Source organism: Cinclus cinclus, chromosome 11 (genome assembly GCF_963662255.1).
Source record: "Cinclus cinclus chromosome 11, bCinCin1.1, whole genome shotgun sequence".
Classification (NCBI taxonomy): Eukaryota; Metazoa; Chordata; class Aves; order Passeriformes; family Cinclidae; genus Cinclus; species Cinclus cinclus.
Window position 1 is genome coordinate 3,470,402 of NC_085056.1, and position 24,024 is coordinate 3,494,425.

Genomic DNA, 24,024 nt, shown 5'->3' on the forward strand with positions numbered 1-24,024 from the left:
CAAAGTAAAGCTCATTCACGGGATGCAGGCTTCAGGAGGAAGCACTGAGGTGACTTTTACTTACAAAACAGGCACTCATTAATTTCGTGACTGAGGAAAGTGGCTGGAAACACCTTTTCTCTCACAGTAACCTCTGCTATGTTTTCTCCTCCTCCCTGTATCTCCTGGCTGACAGATCCCCCTGCTCTGATGCCCTACTGGATGTCCCGGTGAGAACTCTCAGAGATGCCTATTCTCTCCAGAGGCAGTGACCAAGACTATAGCAACATTAGCTACAACTCCTGCAATTCCTTGAGCCACCTCCTTCCCATCTGCGTGGAAACCCCTTCTGTCAAGGGGGTCCATTACCAGAGAGCCAAAAGGATTTACCACCCTGACCAAGTGTCTGCAGCCGATCTAAAGACAGAGATCATGATCAACGTTGGAGGCATCAAGTACCTGCTGCCTTGGAGTACTTTGGATGAGTTTCCCCTGACCAGACTGAGCAAACTAAAGCTTTGCAGCAGCTACGAGGAAATCATCCAGCTGTGTGACGATTACGATGAAGACACCCACGAGTTCTTCTTCGACAGGAACCCCAACGCTTTTGGGATGATTGTCAGCTTCCTAGCAGCAGGGAAGCTGATGCTCTTGAGAGACATGTGTGCCTTGTCTTTCCAGGAGGAGCTGAGATACTGGGGCATTGAGGAATCCAACCTGGAGAACTGCTGCTTTCGGAAACTGTTCCAGAAACTGCAGGAGCTGGCCGAGATCCGCAAGGAAGAGGAGCTCCGGAGGAGCAAGGAAGCTTCGTGTGTCTTGGATGAGAAAACCAGATTTGGGCAGTTCATGAACAGACTCAGAGATATGGTGGAAAATCCCCAGTCAGGACTGCCAGGCAAAGTCTTTGCTTGTCTCTCCATCCTGTTTGTGGCCACCACAGCTATCAGCCTTTGTGTGAGCACAATGCCAGACTTGAGAGCTGAAGAAGACAGGGTAAGTCAGTCCTTCTTAACTGGTCTAACCACAGATTAAAGGCACAGTCTGTGACAAGAAACACAGCAAGGGCTCAAATTCAAGTGATAGCATGTTAAGAATAATGGGAACAAACATTATACTGATTTTTAGCTAAAATACTAGAAAGCCTTTGGACAGAGCAGATATTTCAGTTCTCCAGTATAGTGTGGTTTTTCCTTCTTGAGAAGCAGCTGTCAGTGTAAGATTAACTTGCTAGCACTGAGACTCTCAAACTGACATTGAGGACTTTTCAAGGTGCTTCCCTCTCTAGTCACAGGCAATCTCTCCTTTGGACACATCAGCTACAGAAATATTTTCCTCTGACATTTTTACTTTTAAAACAGCTGGGTATCTTCCTTTGTGATAAAACTTTCAGATGGTTAAAGAGGGAGAAATATTCATTAAATTTTATATGTTACATTTCAGTAGTTGCATAAAGATTGAAGGATGAGAGGCAGACGAAGTCTTTTTGCACATACTGATACTTAAAACCTGTGCCTCCAAAAATCACAATTTCATGCTAAGAGAATTCTGTATTTGCCCCATATATGTGTACAAATTGTAGGAGCAATACCAAACTCTATCTGAACTGCTATCTGTATTTAAATCTTTCCCAAAGAACTCTCCACATTAATTCAGGGCAAATAAATCAAGCCTGTATCACACATGAAAGATCTTCGCCATAACATTGTTGTAAATATTTCAGCATATAAAAGATCTATTTTTGTAATAACAGACCAGAGGAAAAGCAAGATTCCAAAGTTATTTCAGATGTGTCAAAGTCCAAATTCATCACATAACCTTGACTAATCTCTGTAATGAATCCTGCACTTCATCTGCAAATTGCCCTTCCAAAAGTGCTGAGGAAACCTGTGTCAGATAAACCGCCTGCCCCAACCCCTGCTGTAAGACAAGACACTCCTCAGGGTGTCGTACATTGATGAATAAAGTCATTTTTATATTTGTAGCACAGCCTGATGTGCACGCTACAAAAATCTGTATCTATTTTGCTGCTCGAGCCATTGGTCAAAGCAGCCTTGTCATGGTTAAAACATGTCCTGATAGTTGATGTCTTTGGATAAAACTGAGGGCTGCACAGGAGGCTGAAATGGAAGATCATTCCCTCTTCCATTTTAACCCCTTGAATATTAACTTCCACTTGCTCAAGAAGGCTCTAATCTGTCAGGAGTAAACCTGCTGCTCTTGCAGCCTTCCTCAGCTATTACTTTTTGGCTGAAAATAGGAAAAAACTGTGTTCACAGGAAAAGCTGTTAACACTGTTCCAATGCTTCTTCCAAGGAAGTACTTTAAATATAGAACATCCTTCTTCCAGCTCGATGTACAAACATCACAAACTCTGCTCCAGCAAGTGCTTCCTACTAACTTTGTTAATGGAAGTGGCTCAATGCTTTTTATCTTCATTTCCCAACCACTGCAGGAAAAGCTTTGATAAATAAGTCCCATGCAAAAGAACCAGCACGTGAGCAGAGCTCTGCTGGATGTAAGGGGCTGTGTGTTTTAAAAAATGATTAACTAAGATACAAAGAAAAGCATGCTGAGGGTTATAAGTGTGTCTGGGAGCTGCAGTGAATCTGCTGTTCCTGGATTTCCTATAAAACAAGGATGACATTACTACTTAGAGATTTGCATATATATCAGGACATTAAAAACAAGCAAATTGCATCAAAACAAGCTCAAAAAATGGATTGTTTCAAGTGCAGGGGAGAGGATGAAGGATGAACTTGAGGAAAGGATCACATTTGTCCAAATATTTGGAAACATTCCATAATTTACACTTACAGCACCAGTCTAATGCACTTTGTCAATGTGCCCCAGAGTACAGAGTTTTAAAAGTCCTGTTCTTTGAATTATGTGATGTTCTGCCACGGGAAACACAGGGGAATATATGAGATAAAATACTCATGCCTTGTGGAAAAGCAGAGAATCACAACTACTAACAAGCAGTTTTGACGTCCCTAAATTTCCATCCCCAAATTCTTAGCCTGCAACAGCTGAGATTTCCTTACTGGGATCTCAAAAGAGCATTTTAACTAGAGCTGGATAAATAACTCCATGAAGTTTATTGACTACAATTAGGACATCTTGGCTGCAGCTGAGTCATACTTAACAAAATCATCTCTCCGTTGATTTGTAACATAGAACAGTTCACTGACCTCAGAAAGTGATTGCAAGATGGGCCACATTTACCAGTACCTGAGACAGGCAGGCAGAACCTGGAATTTTTACATTTTGGGCTAAACGCAAAGATGATTTGATATCTGTTTGCTCAGTGACAGAAAACAGTCAAATTCCTTCACAAAGTTTCTGAACAACCTGAAATTCCACACCTGAATTCAAAGATGCCCTCTCGTGAGGTTTATTCAATTCTGAGTTAAAGCTCGGTAGAAGCTCTGAGGTAAATGTCCTTAAAAATACTGCAAAGATCCATTTTCCAGTGTCACTAACACTGGAAATTGAATTTATCAATACTACCCGTTCTTAAAAACAGACAGAAAATGCTTTACCTCTGCTGCACATGTACCACTCTAGGGTCCTGTTCCTCCTCATCACAGCCACGTTAAGAGAGTGAAAACTGGCTGGACTCCAGCTCAAGAAGGATCAGAGTAAAAATAAAAATAAGTAAAAAACCAAGGAAAAATAATGCAAGGTGACTTGCACTGGACTCACTTGGCTCAGAGGCTGCTGATCCCGCCCTGCAGGCACAGCAGATCCCTCATCCTTTCAGCAGCTGCTGAGCCAGGTGTGCTCAGAAGGGAGCAAAGCTGCCTGGGCAGGCAGAAGAACAACCCGGAGTCCTCACTGTGCGAGGGAAAGAGAAAACTCTGCTCCGTCTCCGGGAGAGGGATGGCAGGGAGCCAAGAGGGAGCATCTGCATCAGGGAAACCCAGTCACCCTGGCAACCAGAGGGGAGGGAAGGACCATCGGCAGGGGCAGCAGAGGGATGGGAGCCGAGAGTCGGGAATGCAGCTGAGAGCGAAATAAAGGAGGAGTTGTTATAAGCAGCACCACGCACACACTCCAGAATATGCCAAATGCCGTTTAGGAACCTCCTCATGAAAGAAAAAGGCAGAGATTTGGGCAAAGGTTTCTGTAAGTTTGTATGATATATGCACATGCCAATGTGAATCCCAATCCAGAGAGAACAGTGCCAGGTGAAGGGGGAGCAAAAAGTTCAGCAAAAATATAGAGAAGCAAAGGAACGGCTCTGGTGAGCTCAGGTTTGAGTCTGACCATGAAATAAATATACAAAAGGTTTTATCATTTATGAGGCTAAGGAAAGAGGAGTCATCAGTAACAAGGTTGTGTTATTTAGGAATAAAACAACAGAATTATCACATTCTCCAGAAGCAATACATCCTTGTCCATGATATTTGCATCAGTTCTTTATGGAGCTCAGACTGGCTTTGGTAAAAAAATCAGATTTAGTATCATCAATGTGCAGTTATCAAGGCATGTAGAGACAGAAAAAAGGGCAGATTTAGAGGTGAGGAAATCTGTTATTGATCTGAACAGGCAGCTTGAGAGAATTGCAAATTGAACTGGAGATCAAGCATACAGGGCAGGAAAGCTGAAGTGACAAAATTCACCAGCATTACCCTCAAATGAAGAAATTCAGATCATCCCACTAGAGACAGGACAGACTCATTAAAGCCCCCTGAAAGTCCCAGTCCCACGTAAGAGTTCAAATCAGGATCTAAGAGAGGTCACTGAAAGAGCCACTGCTCAGCACCTCCAACCCAAAGGAAAAAAAAATCATTACAGCAAAAAGTTATGGGATAAAACCAGCGCAGAAGGGCCTGGAGAAGGAGAACACTTTGAAAGACTCTTGGGAATTTCCTTAGGACAAGATATTTCATTTAATGAGTCCCTAAAATTGGCATGCTCTAGAGAAATGACTCAGCAGAAAGGCTACAGCAAGCTCTGTACTTCAGGAAGGCAGCAAAGGGGAAGAAAACCCCCAGATATTTCCATTCCCTGACCCTGTGACTGCTAATTTTTGTTTGTTTGTTTGTTTTGTTTGCTCTTAAGTGGCCTGGAGGAGCTTGGAATTGCTTTAGGTATTTTATAGTACCTAATGAAAAAAAAATCATCACAAGCTGAGGCCACTGTTGTTTCATGTGAAGGTTTTATCCTGAAACACAGAATACTCATTTTCTTTAAAGATTATTTTCCTGGGATCACTGGATTATGTGAAAATCGAGTTCATTTTAAAAGAGTAAGTTTCTAGTCTCTGGTTGCACTTAGAATCCAGAAAACACCAACAGATGAGGAGATCCCAGTACTTAACATATAGAGCCACTTTTACTTTTTTTTTTTTTATTCTACACCATTATTCTGGAGGCCCCAATTAGTTTTTTAATGCTTGATGTTGCTGAAGTTTTCTGTATGACACTAAAGAATACTTGGCTTGCGCACTGGGGGAAAATGCCAGGAAACAGGTTTTCTTTAAAACTGGAATAATTTTACTTTACAGAGGGAAAACAACCAATTTATTTGCCTTATTTTGATGAGAAAGAAAATGTAATGCTCATTTAAAATGTAAGACTATAAAGGCACATGTGTACATGCCTATCTATAAATATACTGCTATATCCATATGACTTGAAACAGCTTTGAACAAACTAAAGCTGTGTGTCCTTTGGCTTTATTGCATCTGCTCAAACACTTAATTCTGGGGTCTTACCCAGATCATTTCCTGCAGACAATCTCTCTCTTAAATTGTCCAAGCACCCAGTGCAATTCTTATTTTTTTTCTGGCCATTTTGATCAGCAAGGAAAGTAGAAAAATGTGCTTCCCTGGAGCACCAAAAACCTTCTGGTCTAGGTGTACTCAGCATAGTAGAGCCCAGCTAATTTGTGTGCTTCATGGACTGAGTTAGTTAAATTGATAATGATTGAAGAAAGGTTAAATAAGAAGCTGTCAAACAACAGAAATCAGAATATTCAAGCCTGGGACTCTGATATATATTTGTAAATTATTGCTTTATGGGATCTGCCTGTTTTTGAGGTCAGAAACACCAGGAGCTTTGACCTTGAAACTCCACTGCTATGTTAAGACCCTGATTTCAGAGTTCCACATTTTCAGTGACCATTTCCCAGGCATCCACACCCAGAATTCCCTATTTCAGCTCTGAGTCTGTGATGTAGAGCACTGATAAAGTTCGAATCACTTAAACCAAAAGGGCCCTGCGGGGGTGGTCACTGCTGTGCCATCTGTGCCCCAGCTCTCCCCCCCTGCAGCACAAAACAAATGTCTGCACAAACTCCTGACCCTCAGGGAGGCAATGGATCCTGCCTGGCTCTCCAAAGCCAGCGCCCAGGGTTCAGAAAGCACAATTAGACGTTATTAGTTTGCCTGATGTTCATCCCCTTTTGGCTGTGCCCCAGCAGCGCCAAGGCTGCGAGCTTTGCACGCCATCCTGGGGGACACCCAGCTGCTCCAGCTGTTCCAGCTGTTCCAGATGTTCTGCACTAGGCAGTGCCCCAAGAGCTGTGCAGTGGGCCAGCACATGTGTCCCTCACTGGGAATCACGATTTCTTTCCCCTTCTTGCTGCTTTCAGGGTTGTAATAGTTACAAAAGCCTGTTCACTCCCCTCACCTGACTCTCCTCAAGGGGGTCAGCACGGGTGGGTGTTTAACAAATGCCTTCTTTGGGAAGATTTGTGTTCCCTTTCACGGAAGAAATCCATCTCTGGAAAACTCTGCTTGAAACTAATTTATCCTGCAAGTTCCTTCCCACAGTGTCAGCACCTCTCATTAACACCAGTATTTTCCCTTAAAACAGATTAAACCATATTTGGGACCCCCTGTACTCCAGAGTTACAATAAGAAGGAATTTCTACTCTGAAGAATTTACAATGCAGTGAGAGAAGAAACAAAGAAACAGTAACAGGCAAAATGCTTTGACCAGCAGCAAGACTGTCAGTTGAAGGTTATCCTCCCAAGTCCAGATGAATTCCTTATCATTTTGACCATACTGCTCTTCACAGTTATAAATTGTCTGTAAGACTCCTTACTAGAAAAACAAGAAAAGCTTTACTCTTTCACATCCTTCTAATACCAACACTTTGGTGTCACTAACTGGTTCAAATAAAATTCAGATTCTTCAGACTGACTCTCACAATGTTTGCAGAGTAAGGAGCCAAGTTCAAAAGTTAATTGTATCATTTTATTTTAGGTACAATTCTGCCTCAGAGGGGATAATTATTTGTTGGACACAGAGAATTATTTTTTTCTGTGTTCTTTCTAATGTCCACATTAATACAATACCAATAGTATTTTAGTTTCCTCAAATGTTGTAGTTGTAGTAATTGTTTTCCTAAGTCCAGGCTTCTTTCCCATCAAGTAGAGCAAGTGGGAACTCATTGTGTTCTCAGAATATGCAGCACTGCTTAAAGAAGCTCATCGTTCCCTCAATCAGGTTAGAGCCTCTTTCTCAGCAGGCTGTAACCTTCTGATTTTATTGCATCGGGCTGAAACCATAAATCCAAGTGGCGATGTGATCCATAACACAGGGTTTTCAAGCTCTCCCTCCCATCATTTGATTCAGCAGAGCATGGTTTAATTATTCAAATGACAGCGTCAGTGCAGCCGCAGTGATTCAGCAGTACCTGCAGCACTGCAGCTGCATCCCGGAGCTCAGGTATGCAGGCAACATGGATTGGCATCACATTTCCTAACCAAGCCATCACTTCACAGCCAAAAGGGATTTCTGCCCTGGGTCAGTTCATTTCCTGCTGCCAGCAGGATAAGAACAGCTTGGAGCCAGCTGGGCAGCTCAGCTCTCTTCACCCAGGTCTTGCCCAGCCTCTGCTCCTCCCTAACCCTTCTCTGGACCTGCAGCCTCCCCTGTATTCCCACTGCCTTGTGTCTGTTGGCAGGCAAGGGCAAGAACCAAAGCTTGTGTTTTCACCATCCCTTTAGTTTGCATTTTTCACACAGAGGGAGCTGCTCAAGGAGAAGCTCTAGACCAGGATGCACTGCCCAGGTATGACTGAGAAGTGCAAAAGGCTGTAAAACATCCCCCCCCCCCCAGGAAATGGCAACCTTGGCCTTAGAGAGGGAAATTCCTGCCAGTTTTATGTCTCAATCCTGCACCTGGAGGGCTGGCTGGCTTTGGCCAAAGGGCCAGGCTGCAGGAAGAGCAGTCTCGCTGGGATAAGTGCTGGACAGCACAGGCTGGCAGAAGGCAGGTCGGGAGCCACAGGACAGGCTGATCCCATCTGCTGCCACTCTGGCGGACACTGGCCTGTGTCCACAGAGCAGTGTGTGCATCACAGGAAGGATCTGAGCAGCATCCTGGCTGTGCCAAGCAAAACCTGCTACAAATTTAGCAGAAGTGAACCTTGACCTTGCACCGGCCACAGAGCCAGGCACGCTCCTGCTGTGAACGGTGATGTTCTGGCAGCCTGTCCTTGCGCTGCAGAGGGATAAGGAGGAGCGGGTCCTGTGTTCAGGGAAACTCCTCTACACTCCAATAGGATGGAGCACATGCTCTCGGAGCTCCTTCCCTACCTGGTTCTGGCTCCATTAGGTGTGGGTCACGGAGCACCAGGACAGCCTTTCCTCGGGAGCAATCACTGCTGCAGCTCGGGCAGAGCTGGCTGGGAACAGGGCTTGGATCCTTTCAGCCCGCTGCTCATTTGTTTTATGATGATGAGCCAGCTGGTTGCCATAAACATGTCCTAGAAATGTGTTTGCATTGTGTAAGCAGCACATACCTTGTGCTGAGGTACGTATCGATTTCCACTCTAAAGCTCTGGAAATAAGACATGATTCTGAAATAATCCAGATACTGATCAAGCTGTGCTTATTAGCAAAGTGTTCTACAAGCGTTGGAGAAACTTCTGCTATTTAAATTGGGAATAGATCATTTGACACAAGAAACACTTGGAATCACTGACACCATCCTGAGCAGAGTTCCCCTGGCAGGCACAGGAAGGAGATCATGGGAAATGCTGTAGTTTTGTTTGCTTTACCTCCCAGACTCCACCCTATCGATTTTAGAGATTTTATAGATTGTGGGAAATCCCAAATTGCACACCACAGAAAACGGGCTCAGATTGCTGCCAATAAACTTCCACTTAGAGTCAATCACACCCAGGGCAGAAAGCTGGTACCTAAGCAATTTTATCCTCACACAGCTGCAGCACTGCACTCCCAACATAATGGGAATAACAGCATTTCTTTCCTCATTGTACTTTAGATTAAGAGGGAATAAAGGGTATATACTCACTGCAAAAGGAAGTGGGGTAAATCTCTGGCAGTAGGAAAGTCGCTGGCAGATCAGGTGGATTCAGAACAAGTTTTCCAAAACTTATTTTAATTGCCAATTGCCTTAGAGTGCAGACAGGTGAGACACAAATGAAGAGCACAGAGCAGACCCTGAAGGAACAAGAGTAGTTCCTTGGTGGTATCATACAGTTATTTAATAATAATAATAATAATAATAATAATAATAATAATAATAAATAAATAATAATAAAGTTTTTCCTTGTCTAGAACACATTTAAAAAAATGAGCAGCATCTGGAAACCAGCATGGAGAGATGAGAAATATACTCTGCAGGGGAATTTCTGGTTCAGCCTCCCTGGACATAACTAAAACTATTGATGCTTATAAAGATATTATTTTCACTAGATGAGATTTATACCTGTTGGAAGTTAGGCTAGTGCTGCACAGCTCTGGGATCTGATATTGATTGTCATCCTAGATGTCATTACACTTTAATTAATGTTTCTGGGCAAACTAAGAGTCCTGGAAATTTATCTCTTTTTATCTTGTGAGTGGCACATATCTCGAGCACATTTAGAAGGAATTCACAATTAGTGAATAATTTTTTTTTTTGTTGCCCCATCCCTGGAAATATCCAAGGCCAGGTTGGACGGGCCTTAGAGCACCCTGGTCTTTGAGGTCCCTTCTACCCAAACCATTCTGGGATTCTGTGAGTGGAAAACAGAAGCCAGAAGAGTTTCCTTGGGCACCTGTTTCCACTGGCTGTTGAGGGAACTGGGTTAACTGGAATCAGTACTGCTCTCCTTCTATTTTATTATGAACTTACTTTTTTTTTTTTCCCTATTTGAAGAGAATTTAACAGAAATATCCTAAAATGGGCAATCTCACTGTAACACCATAAACTCTAGCACATAAGAGAACACGGAAAATAAACCACTCTCTTATATACCAGATGGGGATAATCAAAAGGAAGTTTGAATTTGTGACTATCTCTGGTGGTAGAGGAGTTTGAAACAGCTCCTTTGCTTCTTTGAGGTAGTTTATAAATCTAAGAAACCACTCAATATTTCAGGCACCAGGCTCAGTAAATATCTTCTTACACAAAAAATATTGTTTCATTCATTGCTGAGCCAGATGCTCATTTCGTACAGAAGATCAATACTAGGCACTCATTTTATTACATTTATATCATAGGTTGTAGAATTTCTGCTGGAGGCAAGTTCCATAAATCCTGATAAATTCTTGCATTGTTGAAAAGTAAATCTGCAGGATGAATAAAGTATAGAGAGTAACATGCTCACTGCTGGGCCTGTCATAACTGTTCTCCCATCAAAGTCACTGACAGGCTGAGCACAGACTGATGTCAGATGGTTTTATTGAAAAAGCCCTCCCAAAATATGCTGTGGTTAGTTATAAATAAATCCTCATCTTCCCCTCTTGCTCACAATCAACACCAGCCTGGAACTTTTTGAGCTCCCACTCCACCATGAGTAAAACTGCAGCAGGAGGAGAAAGAGCTCAGTGAAAATTTGACTCAAAGTTCTGGGAATAAAACCCCAGATTTCTACTCTAGCTAATGGTGAGGTCAAGGGAGGGACTTTCTTGTGGTTTGTGTTGGCAGGTGCTGAACACCAGAATATCCAAATGTGTCTGGTTTGTTCAGAAAGAGGAATTTCAGAGAAGTTGTTGTGTTGTAAAGAGATTTCTTTATCAGACATTTAGGCAAAAAAAAAAGCCTTTCATATATCAAGGTATTTGGGCCATACTGAAAGTAACTAATGGGGATGTGGTGGCAAAAAAAAAAAAAAATTGAAATCTCGCACTGACACAGGGGCATCGGTATTTTGGTGAGAACAGAGATTTGAAGTCAGTGTGTTCTGCCTGTTCTTTGGACAACAGTTCTGAGAGCAACATAAAACACTGAGGTGTAAAAATCCTCTGAACTACTGAAGAGAAACAGAAATTGGAGAAACAGAAATTGGAGAAACAGAAATTGGCTTTGGTGCTTGATATTTCCTCCCCCACCCCCCTTATTTCAATATTTGCTGCTTTTGAACAGGATATTCAAAAGGATGAAGAATGTTTGAAGAGACTGACATTAGAGAGGGATATTCTATATAAATCAAGTCAGGTGCTTTCCATAATATACACAAATGTTCCTAATATATAAAACACGCACATACAAACTCTTGGGATGAAATCCATCTCCCAGTGTGAAGTCAATGAGCATGTTCTCATTATGCTGACAGCATAAATTGCCTTCACTAAGTAAATATAAATTTCCATAGGGAATACTGAGGTCACTGAGGGTGGCAGGAATTAAAAATCTCCAAAAGAGTCTCTACATTGCTACACCTTGAAATTTCGCACTCAGTTCAAAAGACACCCTGCATCTTAATGGTTAAACCTTCCAGCAAACAAGCTTTCTTCTATTTCCTAAGGAAGGAATAGGGAAAACCCCACGATAAGCTGAGAGCAATGTCACCCGCAACTGTCTAAAAGGAAATAAATAACAGATATACTGGAAATTCAGCCCGGCTAACAAAAAATTAAGTAAATCTCGATGGGAGCAATGAAAAATTCAGAGGCCACATCACTGGAGTGAGGTCTGTGCAGAGTCCAGGCTGTGCTGTACAAAGAATTCAGGGCTCCGAAAGAGTGAGCACTGCATAACACAAGTGCTGATTGCAGGCAATCTCATCAAGCCCAGTCAGCAGCTCTGCAAACATCAATGCACTCCAGCACGGACTGCAAGTGGAGCCAGAGCCTGACCCTGCACGCAGAGCCCTGCCAGGGCCAGGCCTTCATCAGCTTTTGTGGTGTTTCATTTTAGGGGTAAAATATGGACTCCACAGCTTATTGTGCAGAAAGGAAAAAAAATCCCCAAATGGTGCTACAGAGCTAAATTGTTCTGAGGGTTGGGCAGGGTAAAACACAGTCCTGGGATGGAACCTCTGCTGGCCAATTCTATAGCACAAAAAGACTTGTTATTCCCAAGTGCAGCAGAAAGTGGGGGTTATTCAGGACTTGCACGGCAGGCTTTATACATAGATGGGTTTCATTCAAGTAGGTTGGAAGAAGCAGCACAGTAAAACGAGGCAGGGAGGCAGATGTGTTTGTTCAGCTACGCCACGTGCTCAGTATTCTCTGTACACAAGCGAAGCGCAGCTACCTGTGAGCTGGGGTTTGTTTGTCTCCGGTACCGGTGACTCAGGCAGGTCCATATTGCTTCTCCCTCAGTGTTTTTGGATGCTGGCTCACAGATTGTTCTTTTGTTTATTTCCCTCTCTGTTCTGTGCCAGGGTGAGTGTTCCCAGAAGTGCTATTACATCTTCATCATCGAGACCATCTGCGTGGCTTGGTTCTCCCTGGAGTTCTGCCTCCGGTTCATCCAGGCCAGGAGTAAGTGTCAGTTCTTCAAAGGTCCCCTGAACATCATTGACTTCGTGGCCATCTCCCCCTACTACGCCTCCCTCATCTTCTCCGAGGACGACTCCAGCGAGGAGGAGGACAGGCCGAGCAGCAACACGTACCTGGAGAAGGTGGGCTTGGTGCTACGTGTTTTACGTGCCTTGAGGATCCTGTACGTCATGCGCCTTGCCCGGCACTCCCTGGGCCTGCAGACCCTGGGGCTCACCGTGCGCAAGTGCACGCGGGAATTCGGGCTGCTGCTGCTCTTCCTGTGCGTGGCTGTCACCCTCTTCTCCCCCCTGGTGTACCTGGCCGAGAACGAGTCCGGCAGGGTGCTGGAGTTCACCAGCATCCCCGCCTCGTACTGGTGGGCCATCATCTCCATGACCACCGTGGGCTACGGGGACATGGTGCCACGCAGCGTGCCGGGACAGATGGTGGCTCTGAGCAGCATCCTCAGCGGGATCCTCATCATGTCCTTCCCCGCAACCTCGATTTTCCACACCTTCTCCCACTCCTACTCCGAGCTGCGCAAGGAGCACGAGCGGCTGCAGATGCGGCTGAGCCAAGCCAAGAACGGCAACCGCTCCGGGGGCAGTGACACCTTCAATGAGACTGACAGCCTGGTCCTGGAGGGACAGGCATCCCCCATCAAATACATCTACAGAGGGAACTGAGCCTGGAGACCCCGTCAGAAACATCCACACAGGGAACTGAGCCTGGAGACCCCGTCAGATACATCCACACAGGGAACTGAGCCTGGAGACCCCATCAGAAACATCCACACAGGGAACTGAGCCTGGAGACCCCATCAGAAACATCCACACAGGGAACTGAGCCTGGAGACCCCATCAGATACATCCACACAGGGAACTGAGCCTGGAGACCCCATCAGAAACATCCACACAGGGAACTGAGCCTGGAGACCCCATCAGAAACATCCACACAGGGAACTGAGCCTGGAGACCCCGTCAGAAACATCCACACAGGGAACTGAGCCTGGAGACCCCATCAGAAACATCCACACAGGGAACTGAGCCTGGAGACCCCATCAGATACATCCACACAGGGAACTGAGCCTGGAGACCCCATCAGAAACATCCACACAGGGAACTGAGCCTGGAGACCCCATCAGAAACATCCACACAGGGAACTGAGCCTGGAGACCCCATCAGATACATCCACACAGGGAACTGAGCCTGGAGACCCCATCAGAAACATCCACACAGGGAACTGAGCCTGGAGACCCCGTCAGAAACATCCACACAGGGAACTGAGCCTGGAGACCCCATCAGAAACATCCACACAGGGAACTGAGCCTGGAGACCCCATCAGAAACATCCACACAGGGAACTGAGCCTGGAGACCCCATCAGAAACATCCACACAGGGAACTGAGCCTGGCCTGGGGCATTCCCAAAACCCCTGACAGGAATATGCACGTGTGTGTCGGCAAAATACACAAAGCAAAGCAACAACTTAGTGCTCAGTGCTATCCTCTGTCCTGGCATAGGTACAAGCAGCAGCCAACCCAAGGGAGCCAGCTCCAAAAAATCTCCATGGAGCTGGAGGCTGGGAGAATGTAAAAAGTCAGAGTTTATTCAGTGATGAAAGCTCCTTCTTCTCTATGACTACTAAGAATAAACTTTGTCTCTACCACTCATGCATCTTGCTGAATGAGAAACAAACAAACCAGCTTCTGTTGGCACAAGCACACTTGTTATTTTATTTGCCTTTGAGTTTCCAGTGTTCTTGCAATGAGTATCCTGAGCCAGGCGTTAGGACACATTCTTTCAGGGCTACACCCCAGTGTGGTTATCCACAGCTCATCCACCAGGCAGAGAAATACAAATCTGAGTTCTGTATTTAAAGCCAGTAACAAGCTTAAAATAAAACTGCTGTATGTGACAGCTTTCAAAGTTTGCCTGTAGCCAGACGATCAATCTGTACCTAACAAATTGCACTGCTTTGTATAAAACACATACTGTTGGCAAGAGCATTTGCTTGAAATGCAGTTGTGGTCTGCAGACTGTAAACACATCATACTAGACAGCAAAACTCTTCAAACTTCTTTTTCATATAATTATTTAAAATTAAAATGAGGAATAAAAAAGCCCAAGCTTACTGACTATACCAAAAAGCCTTGGTGTTATATTTTTGTTGAATGGTGATGGTTTCTCTGGAAGAGAGATAAAAAAAATAGGCTTCTTTAAAATGTGATGATAGCTCAGACGTATCCAAAGGTATAAATAGTAAAGAATGAGGGGAATGACTGCCAGCGAGGCCGTGGGAATGATTTCCTGATGGGAATGAAATGCCCCTTTTTGGGATAACCATGTCCAGCCAGAAGGAAGCAACAGGGCTTTGCAGAGGTCAGCAATGGTCCTTTAAGGGTAGACTGGATGGTTTTGTACAATCTGACCCTTTATGGGGTGAATGTGGTCAGTGAATTCCATACAGGTCACAAAGGCCAGGTGTGCAGACACCTGTGTGTCAGCCACAGTGTGACAGTCCTCCTGGCCCCCACAGGGCTCTGACACGCTGAATTTTGAGTATGCATTTAAGCACTGAGATTATTCAAAGCCTAAATTAGTTTTTAATCAGATTTTCAGCTTTCATGACCCCATTTCTTAAATCTTGCCGAGGTCCCCATGTCCCTGTGGTGGGGCAAAGCTCAGTGAATGACCATTCACCAGGGCCAGCTCTTGGCAGACACCAGTCCTGCCCAGCCTGGAGCCACTGGGAGCCTGGGGACACTTCAGGCACTGTCCTGTCTCCCACCTGGACATCCAAATCCAGGCACCTGCAGAGTCCTGCAGATTCCTGCAGGCATTTGGGAGCCTTGGTGCGGGGCTGCTCCCCTCCCTCCTGCACAGCTTTTCTACAGGAGTAGAGAAAAGCACAGTTGAACATCCCAGGCACAGCTGGGGTGACCTGGCTGGGATTAATCTCTTGGGCTTATCTTGCTACTGACCTTATGATTCAAACCAGAGAAACTGCAGAGTATTATTCATGGGGATGTTCCAACACAAGAGGAACAAGTTGATTTTAGATGACAGGCATTTAGATTTGCCCCACTAAATGTGCAATTTTTGCTGGGTTATGTATGGGTCCATCTGATTTTTTTTATTTTTCACAATTAGCTTTTTAATTATTTGGCTGGTAATTCTCTACAGTGAGATGATAAATCACACAAAATCCTGATCTGGTCTATGAACCAGATCTCTCCAGGGTTCTGTGTGTGGTGATGCCACCTGCATTTCTCTGGAGATTCTGCCCCTGTGGTCTGGCAGTGCCAAATCAGTGCTTCCTCTTGCTGACTGGTGGGTGCTGGGACACGAATCTTGAGCAGAATTGCTGCAACTTTCAAAAAAAAAAAAAAATGGAAAACCCTTCTTCCACTGAAACACACTTTGGAGATACAAACAATCAGGTAGGGCAGCTGATTTGTTTTCCCCAAGTGACAATTTCCTTGCTAGACCAGGAATTAGCTCAACTTGGTCGCACATAAAATTAGCCCCGCGGAATGGTTCTAAATCAGTATCTGGTGAAATACTGGAGTTCTACTGCTGAAGTGCTTGCAACAGCTCCATGCCCAACAGGTTCTGTCACGTAGGAGGGACCGTGGACAGTGACAGAAATCCAAGCTCTGACTCAGTCAAGCGTTTAACCCGGTGTAAGTTCCCAAACACAACCCGAGAATGTGCTGAATTCACGGAGCTCAAACAAACAAACAAAGCACCAGTGCTTGACAGGGAGGTGAGTGTTTGCACTTCCAGCAGAATTTGGACCATCACTCGTATTTCTGATTTTGACTGAAATCTCCTCTAATAGCTGGGTTTGGGCTGCACCAGCTCTCACAGAAAAAAAAAAAAATCCTGTATGATTCACTGTGTTACAGAGGAGGGGAAAATATGTTGGGAGGAACATTTAGTGCCCATGTAACTCAACTGAGTAACAAATTCAGAACAAGCAGTTACAATTAGCAGATACTGTTGTTGCCAAGATGGTATCATTTCCTAACCTGATTTAATTAAAAGAGCAGTTGAGCCGCCTGGCACCCAGCTTCTCTGACTTCAAAGCCTTTTCCCCGGCTCTAAATCCCAGAAACAGCAGAGGAACAGCACCCATCACCCAGGGAACCACATCGTGCAGCCCCCTCCAACGCACCGCATCTCTTTAGGGGCTTCCAGCTGCTCCTCTGACACAGCAACACCTCCTGCTGTTGTGGGAACCCGCAAAAACCCCACCGTGCTGGTTTTTTGGGGGAAATCAGGAACCCACGCTGCCCTGCAGCCCAGCTGCGGACAGGCACTCCCGGGAGAACACAACCCAGGAGCCCCCCCTTGGTCCGACCTGCACCCACGGCACAGAGAACGGCTTTGCATCGGGGGCTAAACGCGGATGTTCTGGCATGTTGGAATCGCCGTGCGGGGCTGAGACCTTTGCTCTGCCCTTAACTCTCCTTTCCTCAGGGCTTCTGCAGATTGTTCCAGGTTTCTCTGCAGTCCTGGCACCTCCCAGCTGTCCTCCAGCTCTTTCTCCTCTGTGACTTCCACCAGTTCCTCCGGTAGAGAAGCCTTACATAGGATGGACGTGTTATTATCTCAGTGACTGACTTCCTTTAATTGCATAGGTTCAGTATTTTATTATTTCAGCCTCCTGTTAGAACTCCTGAAATTTGCTTTTCACCTGTCTTTGCATCCAGCTGCTAACATTCATAACATGAAGTTACCAGGTTGATTAAGTCACAAATTCACTGAGGGAACAGAGTTTTATTTTAGGAGCAAACTGCAAAAGAATTCAGGGAGTGGACTGCACACGCCATGCATTAATTATAGCAGAATTATTCAAATTTTGCACTGGTCAACAATTTTATTTCAAACACACGCACAAACATTCTTGTGCACTTATTTTGATCAATTAAGAACATCTGCTGACAGAAATTACACTCAGCATGTTCCTTCTGGGTTTGTTTTCCCTCTTTTTTTGGTTCAGAAAATTATTTTAATACATTGCAGTAATCTATAAATAATGATGAAAACCTAGAAGGTCAAGGAGAGGGAGAAGTACAGCACATTCCCAGTTTTTACTTCTACAAGGAATGAATTATTAGCCACATGTTGAAGTTAGAACTAATAAAAGGCTGATATAAAAGTCATGTTTCCTAAATGCAGTCGGGTTTCTGCAAGGTAAAATGAGGAGATTCCAGCACATTTTTAGTGACAGTATTGAATTCCTTGCAGTGAACTTTTTGTTTTGGTAGCAATGGAGCTCTCCTGAGTCCCTTTCCTTCCCTTCCCCGAGTCTCAGCCATGGCACAGAACCCAGCAAAGCCCTGAGGTCTGCTGGGCAAGCTCCAGTTCCTAATTTGTAGTACTAGGATGAAACCTAATTAATGCTCTGGGTTATTTTGTTCCTGGATGACTGAAATGATGCTCGCAAGAAAAAGATGAAGAGAAAGAACTGAGGTACGTCCTCTCTCCCTGTGCTCCTGTCTTTATAATTTCATTTCTCATAGAAGACAGCTCTCAAAAATCTGAATTTCCCCAAAGTTTAGTGTTCCTGTAGTTCCCTTATACCAGGGAGGTATTCAGAGAGGGGGGAAGAGCCTAACCCAAAGCTCAGGCACCATGAGAAGGATCTGAAATCAGAACAGAATCGCAGCAACTCCCACAAAAAAAATCCAAGCCTGGATTATCAGCACTAAGCAAAAGTGCTAAAGGAGCATTTGAGCAGATTATTACAGCAGATTCAGCAAGAGGGATAAAAATACAACTCAGATTTCATTATTTTCCTACTCAATTCCTGCCATAACTAGAGCAGCTGTAAAAACCAAGCACATATCTAAAAGGAAAGGGCTGTAAAAGACCCTTCAGGTGTTTCTCCTCTGCAAGTTACAGCCTGCTATACCATCAGTAATAAAACATAATCATCACAAGACCTAACCAGCATAAACAACACTTCAGGTTTTAATGAAAAGCCTTACTGCTTCATACCTGACAAATTTTGTTTAAAAACCACATTTAGGACTTAATGTATTAGCCCAGAACTCCAGACATGCATATAATTAAGTCCTAATGTCTTCCAAAATTTCTTTCTTTCCAGTTCTAATGTTCAGCCAGATACTAACCAGTCAGATGAGCCAACAGGTTTTGTTTCAGCTGCTTCAAAATCATTTAATCCACTTTCAAGAGACTGTTCTCAGTAAGAGCAAATGGACCAATACAGAATTTTCCTGCTGCCTGAAGAACAATTAATGTAGAACTTGCAGGGCAATGAAGCCCTCTGGGAATCCAAGGATGTTTCACTTTATTTCAGACAAACTGCAGGAGCATTTGCTGATGTTCCACCGCTTGGCTTTAACTCAGCATCCAGGCCCACATCCCTCCCAGACAGATGGGGCACAGGTGAAGTCTTTCCTAAATTCCATGTCTTCCCTTGTTTTCACCTGCCCACATCAGGAATTGTTCCTTTGCTCCACAAAGTTAAAGAAATTTCTTATTAAAATTCATCACCTTAAAGGTACTGTGTGAGAAATGCTAAAGATAATTGGGCTGCACTCATGAATAAAGAATATTAATAATACAAAGAAAGTGCTTTTATGTTCTTCAACCAACAGCTCTTGTACTGCCCTTCAAGTGTGTTAGACCCTCCCTTAAGAAAATAGCCAATAAAGATTCATTTGCAAATCCCTGGTTTTGAACCAGAGCAACAAAGCAGGTAACAATCAAAAATTTATGCCTCGAGGATCTGATTTTCCAAATAATTTGTGTTTTCATTGGTCTGATGCTATACTTACACCTGCCCTCCCAAAGTGTTCTGAGTTGAAAGTTTGAGAGTTCAAATTAGTCAGAGTTCTTCTGCCTCTGACAGACTCTTATATGAGAATTTCACAGAAATCAGCTCAGCTCAAAGACAGCAAACTCCAGGAAATGTCAAAGCCTCTGAGAGACAAAAAGCTATGAGCTCATGATTAAAGAAAAAAACTGTTACACAGCTCAGCAAAGATTCATGAATACATTCCTCCAGCACAATTACTTTGATTTTTAGAGGATATTTTTAGGAAAGAGAGGGTGAAACCATACACTTCATCTGTAATTCCAAGCTGGATCCAAGGGTTCATACCTTGAATAAGGCTGGTAGGATTTAGAGCAGTCATTTCCAGAGCTGATCAAGATAACACTATCAGCTCATTAGGGTGTGAGTATGCATGCTTAAACAAATTAAACTCATTTCATTCTGATAAAACGATATCTGAGGAAAATTGAAGGTCAAAGAGATTTATCCTATAAGGGATTCAGAGTTTGAGAAATGTTCTAACAGAATTCAAAACTCTGTTTTAACTAAAATGATTTATTTTCTGAATAAAACTGTAACAAGTGTCCATTTCTCTGTTATTACACAACTGGCATTAAAAACAACCCCAACTCAAAACAACAATGCAAATACAAAGAAATTAATCTTTAGAGCAAGGATATTGAAGAGAACAGAAGAAAGATAAGATATATATATATTTTATATATATTTTTTTTTTCTTCTACCCAGAAGAAAAATAAGTTTTGAATTTTCTCCCAAAAGAGCAAAAATATGTCAGTAGATAAATTTGCTGGGCTTTAATCCTATTTATTGAAATAATAGCAAATTAAAGGTCCATTTCTCAGATTCCTGTACTAATTTCAAAGTGATTCCAGCTTTTTGAAAGTCTATAGAACTTCAACCACCCAGCACACTGAAATATCTAAAAAGTGCAACTAAATATTATGATAAGGTAGTTAAATTTTATGCTCGACTGTACTTCATTTTACTGAAATAACACAGATTCTGACAGATGTTTCTCCCTGCCTGCCTCTCTCAGCGCGGGATAGCAGAGACAGAAAGAGCAGCCCAGGTGTTGTGTAAATCCGTGTCCTCCCAAAATCCAGAGCTCAGTCCGGTTCAGCACGGTGCAGCAGGAGGCTGGGAGCACTTTGACATCCCTGCTGTGTGTCCACTGCTGCCCTCATCCTCCCCCGAGGGATTCTGGAATGTAAAAAAAGTCAGATCGGGAAGCTGAAGAGAAAGATCAACCTTTCTTTTAGCACTGAGATCAGCACTCCAGGCTCACAGGTTTTGTAGGACTGCGGGTCCTGCAAACTGCTCACAAGAGTTGCAAACCCAGACACAACCCCAAGCCTTTGCATTCTATTTTTATCTTTATTCCTACCACTGCACAGTGTAGTTTACAAGACATACTGACTGCATATATTTAATGATTTATACAGAGTACTCCCAAGCACTTGCATTTCTAAAAGGGAGGGAATTTCACAAGGTCTTCAAAGATTTCCAGGATGGCTGATTATGGTGGGAAAGAGGAATAAAAAAAACCCCACAAAAACACAGAATTCTTGATTTGTTCTGTTTCCAACAAAAAGGGTCCACCAAAGGGCCACCAACAGCAAGGAATATCCCAACCTGCAAACTGTAAGATAACAGTTGTGTCCCTGTGTATGAGACAGAATATATTCCATCTATAACTACAAGGAGGTGCTGACAAGGGCGCAGTTCATTTTGAGAGAGAAATTGGCACAGACAGAGCTGTTTGCTGGCTCAGCTCGGGCTAAAAGGCACCACCAAGGACTGCCAGTATTTATGTGATCCTCCTGTTTTATTCAGAGAGCAAGAAAACACAGCCAAAAGGTCCTGGAACAGCACACTGAGCAAAGCAGATACAGCACTCATTTCTCATAACTGCTTTTCTGCTGAATAATCAAGCTTGTAATAGTTTGGGAAGCTTTCCTCTTGGAAGATGTGGTGAGTAAGTCAAGTGGCTTCTAAGCTGAGCACTCTGCACAGGGCTTAACTCTGCCAAAATCTATCCAAGGAAATCATCCCAAGGTGCTGTGTTTGCATGCAGGGAAGCAGGTCTAGAGGGACGTGTACTAATGGGGTTTTTCCTCATGAAATCTGGGGGGTTGCCCATAAGAAATTACAACAATTTCCATCTGTCTTGGGATGTAATTTCCTTCCTTCCTGGAATCCTTCCTGGATCCTTCTTTCCTTCCTGGAATCCTTCCTTCTCTCCCTCCCTCTCTCCCTCCCTCTCCTTGTTCTGCATGGGACCATCCATTTTTTTCCTTCACTGGCTGGAGGAGGATCAGTAATTCCAGAGTGCAGGCCCTTTCCATGCTGGCACATCCCCAGCTGTGACCTGCAGCTGCACTTCTGGAAACCTCAGTGCCCTGTCCTTGGCTCCTCTCCAGCCCAGGCACTCTTTTACTGACTTTTACTGACTGCAGGAAGTGACTGAGGAAATGTCTCACCACCAGATGCTCCAAATGTCCCTGTGAGCACAGCTGAACCTGCAGGAACAGCGCTTTGGGGCTGAGACAACACTGAGACAGCAGTGCTGAGGATTTTCCCCCACTTCTCCAGCCTCCCAAGGAAGTGAAGCACACATGGATGGATGATGTGCTCATTCTCCAGGGGTTGTGTTCCAGCTCTCTTACAGACAGATCTGAGCCCAAAACTGGGGCCAAACAGGATCCCCAGTCAGGTCTCTGTGAGGGTCCCCTTCTTATTTAATATATTTTTGGGTTTTTTAACATTTGAATTACCAAATCTGAGTTCACTTAACCTGACAAAAGAGATGTGTCTGGCCTATGAAACCCCACAGCAGACTGTGAGCACCCAGACTGGTTTGGGTTGGCAGGGATCTTAAAATCATCCCATTCCACCCCTGCCATGGCAGGGAAACCTTCCACCATTCCAGGCTGCTCCCAGCCCCAGTGTCCAGCCTGGACCTGGACATTCCAGGGATCCAGGGGCAGCCACAGCTGCTCTGGGCACCCTGTGCCAGGGCCTGCCCATCCTCACAGGGAAGAATTTATTCCTTAAATCTAATGGAAATCTCCCCTCTCTCTGTTTAAATCCATTCCTCCTTGTCCTATCATTACATGCTGATTTCCAACATTTCCAATAAATGCAACTTGAGCTTTTCTAGTTTCCTCCTCAGTCACCAACTGGAATCCTCTGGTAATCCACATGATCAGGTTTACCCCAGAATCACCTCGAAATCTTTGTTGTACCCTTATCTTCAGCTCTCCACTCCTGTAATCTCCTTTCACCTGAGCTTTGCTCTGCATGGTCCCCAGCAGAAACCAGAACAAATCTCTGAGCTCCTTTGCATGACAGAGCCACATAAACCTGAACACATTTCCAAGCTCATCAGAGCACTGGACTCATTCCTAACTAGAGACATCATTCACCAGGCTCAACATTTTCCAGGTGCTGAGGCTCTGAGAGCTGTGAAATGAGCAATAAAAGACTCTGGGTAGCTTAGCATGAAGGCAAGATTGCAAATTAATGTTAAGTTTTATTCAGGTTTACCCAGAGAGCAGGAAAGGATCCTGTTGTTAAGGGACAAAAAGTAAAAATGTTTAAAATTCAGATCACAGGGACCTACAAGGAGTCCAGCTCTGAAGCGAATGAGGCTCAAACCCACATCCTTGGCATTATTAGCACCACGCTGTAACAAACTGAGCTAATCTCAGAGCCAGGTATGTTTATTCCATATATTACCCCCAGAACACCAGCTGCCTGCAGTGTTTGCCTTTAGCTGCACGTGGAGGGGTTAATTCCCAGATGGATGCTAGAGTTCAGAGTTCAAACTCATCACCCAAAGCATGACTTGCCCCAGTACAGCACCTACTCCAGCTACCACCCATGTGCCACCAGTAATTAGCCCACGGTTCCTGCTGGAAACAAAAGCTGTAAATAGGATTGGAAGGAATAGGAATTGTGTTCAGCTGTCAAGAGAAGGATTTTGGGCAGCTCTCAGCACACTGGACCTCAGGCCTGTTTTTCCTCTAGGTTCAGATCATTCAAGCCCAAGTTAATTAAAGCCCTCGGTGTCTCACAGAGATAACTTGTACGAAAAACAATCTTGCAGCACTCAGAAGGAATGCCTGATACCTTCAGCCAACAAATAAGTCAAGAAAAACTGGTTCTAATTGTAAAGATTAAAAGAGAAAACCCAGCCTGTTTCGTCCAGCCTGAATTCTCTACAGAAAAGATGATTTATATTTTTTTGTCCTCCTGCCAGCCAGCAGGACAACCCCTCAGCCCCAAGTGTCAGAATTCACCATGAGGACCAAACTGCTCCTGCCCCTAATAATTCATAATGATCCCGGCTGTCCCTCACCCTGATTAATTAACTCAGAGATGTCTCTTCTCTTGTTGAGGAGCTGAGTCTCTGTAAAGGGAACCAAAAAGCAGAAGAAAAAGGGAAAAGCTTTAGGTGGCACTCATCCAAACCTCTATCTTTATGTGAAGATAATCTCCTCAGGGAGGAAAAATGGCACAGTAAATTTCCCAGGACAC

General features: G+C 44.1%; 1 protein-coding gene across 1 annotated transcript; it reads left to right on the plus strand.

Annotated features, from left to right (window-relative positions):
- The first annotated feature begins 225 nt into the window (after positions 1-225).
- Positions 226-13,341, plus strand: KCNG4 (potassium voltage-gated channel modifier subfamily G member 4). Its single transcript, XM_062500095.1, has 2 exons — positions 226-975; positions 12,556-13,341. Exons 1-2 carry the CDS (start codon positions 226-228, stop codon positions 13,339-13,341), a joined length of 1,536 nt encoding a protein of 511 aa, XP_062356079.1.
- The last annotated feature ends 10,683 nt before the right edge of the window (positions 13,342-24,024 follow it).

What these genes read in the sequence shown, in the direction of transcription:
- KCNG4 (XM_062500095.1), top strand. Translation starts at nt 226, where the DNA reads ATGCCTATTCTCTCCAGAGGCAGTGACCAAGACTATAGCAACATTAGC. An exon ending in TGAGAGCTGAAGAAGACAGG is followed by an intron (nt 976 to 12,555) that starts GTAAGTCAGTCC and finishes GTTCTGTGCCAG; the next exon opens with GGTGAGTGTTCCCAGAAGTG.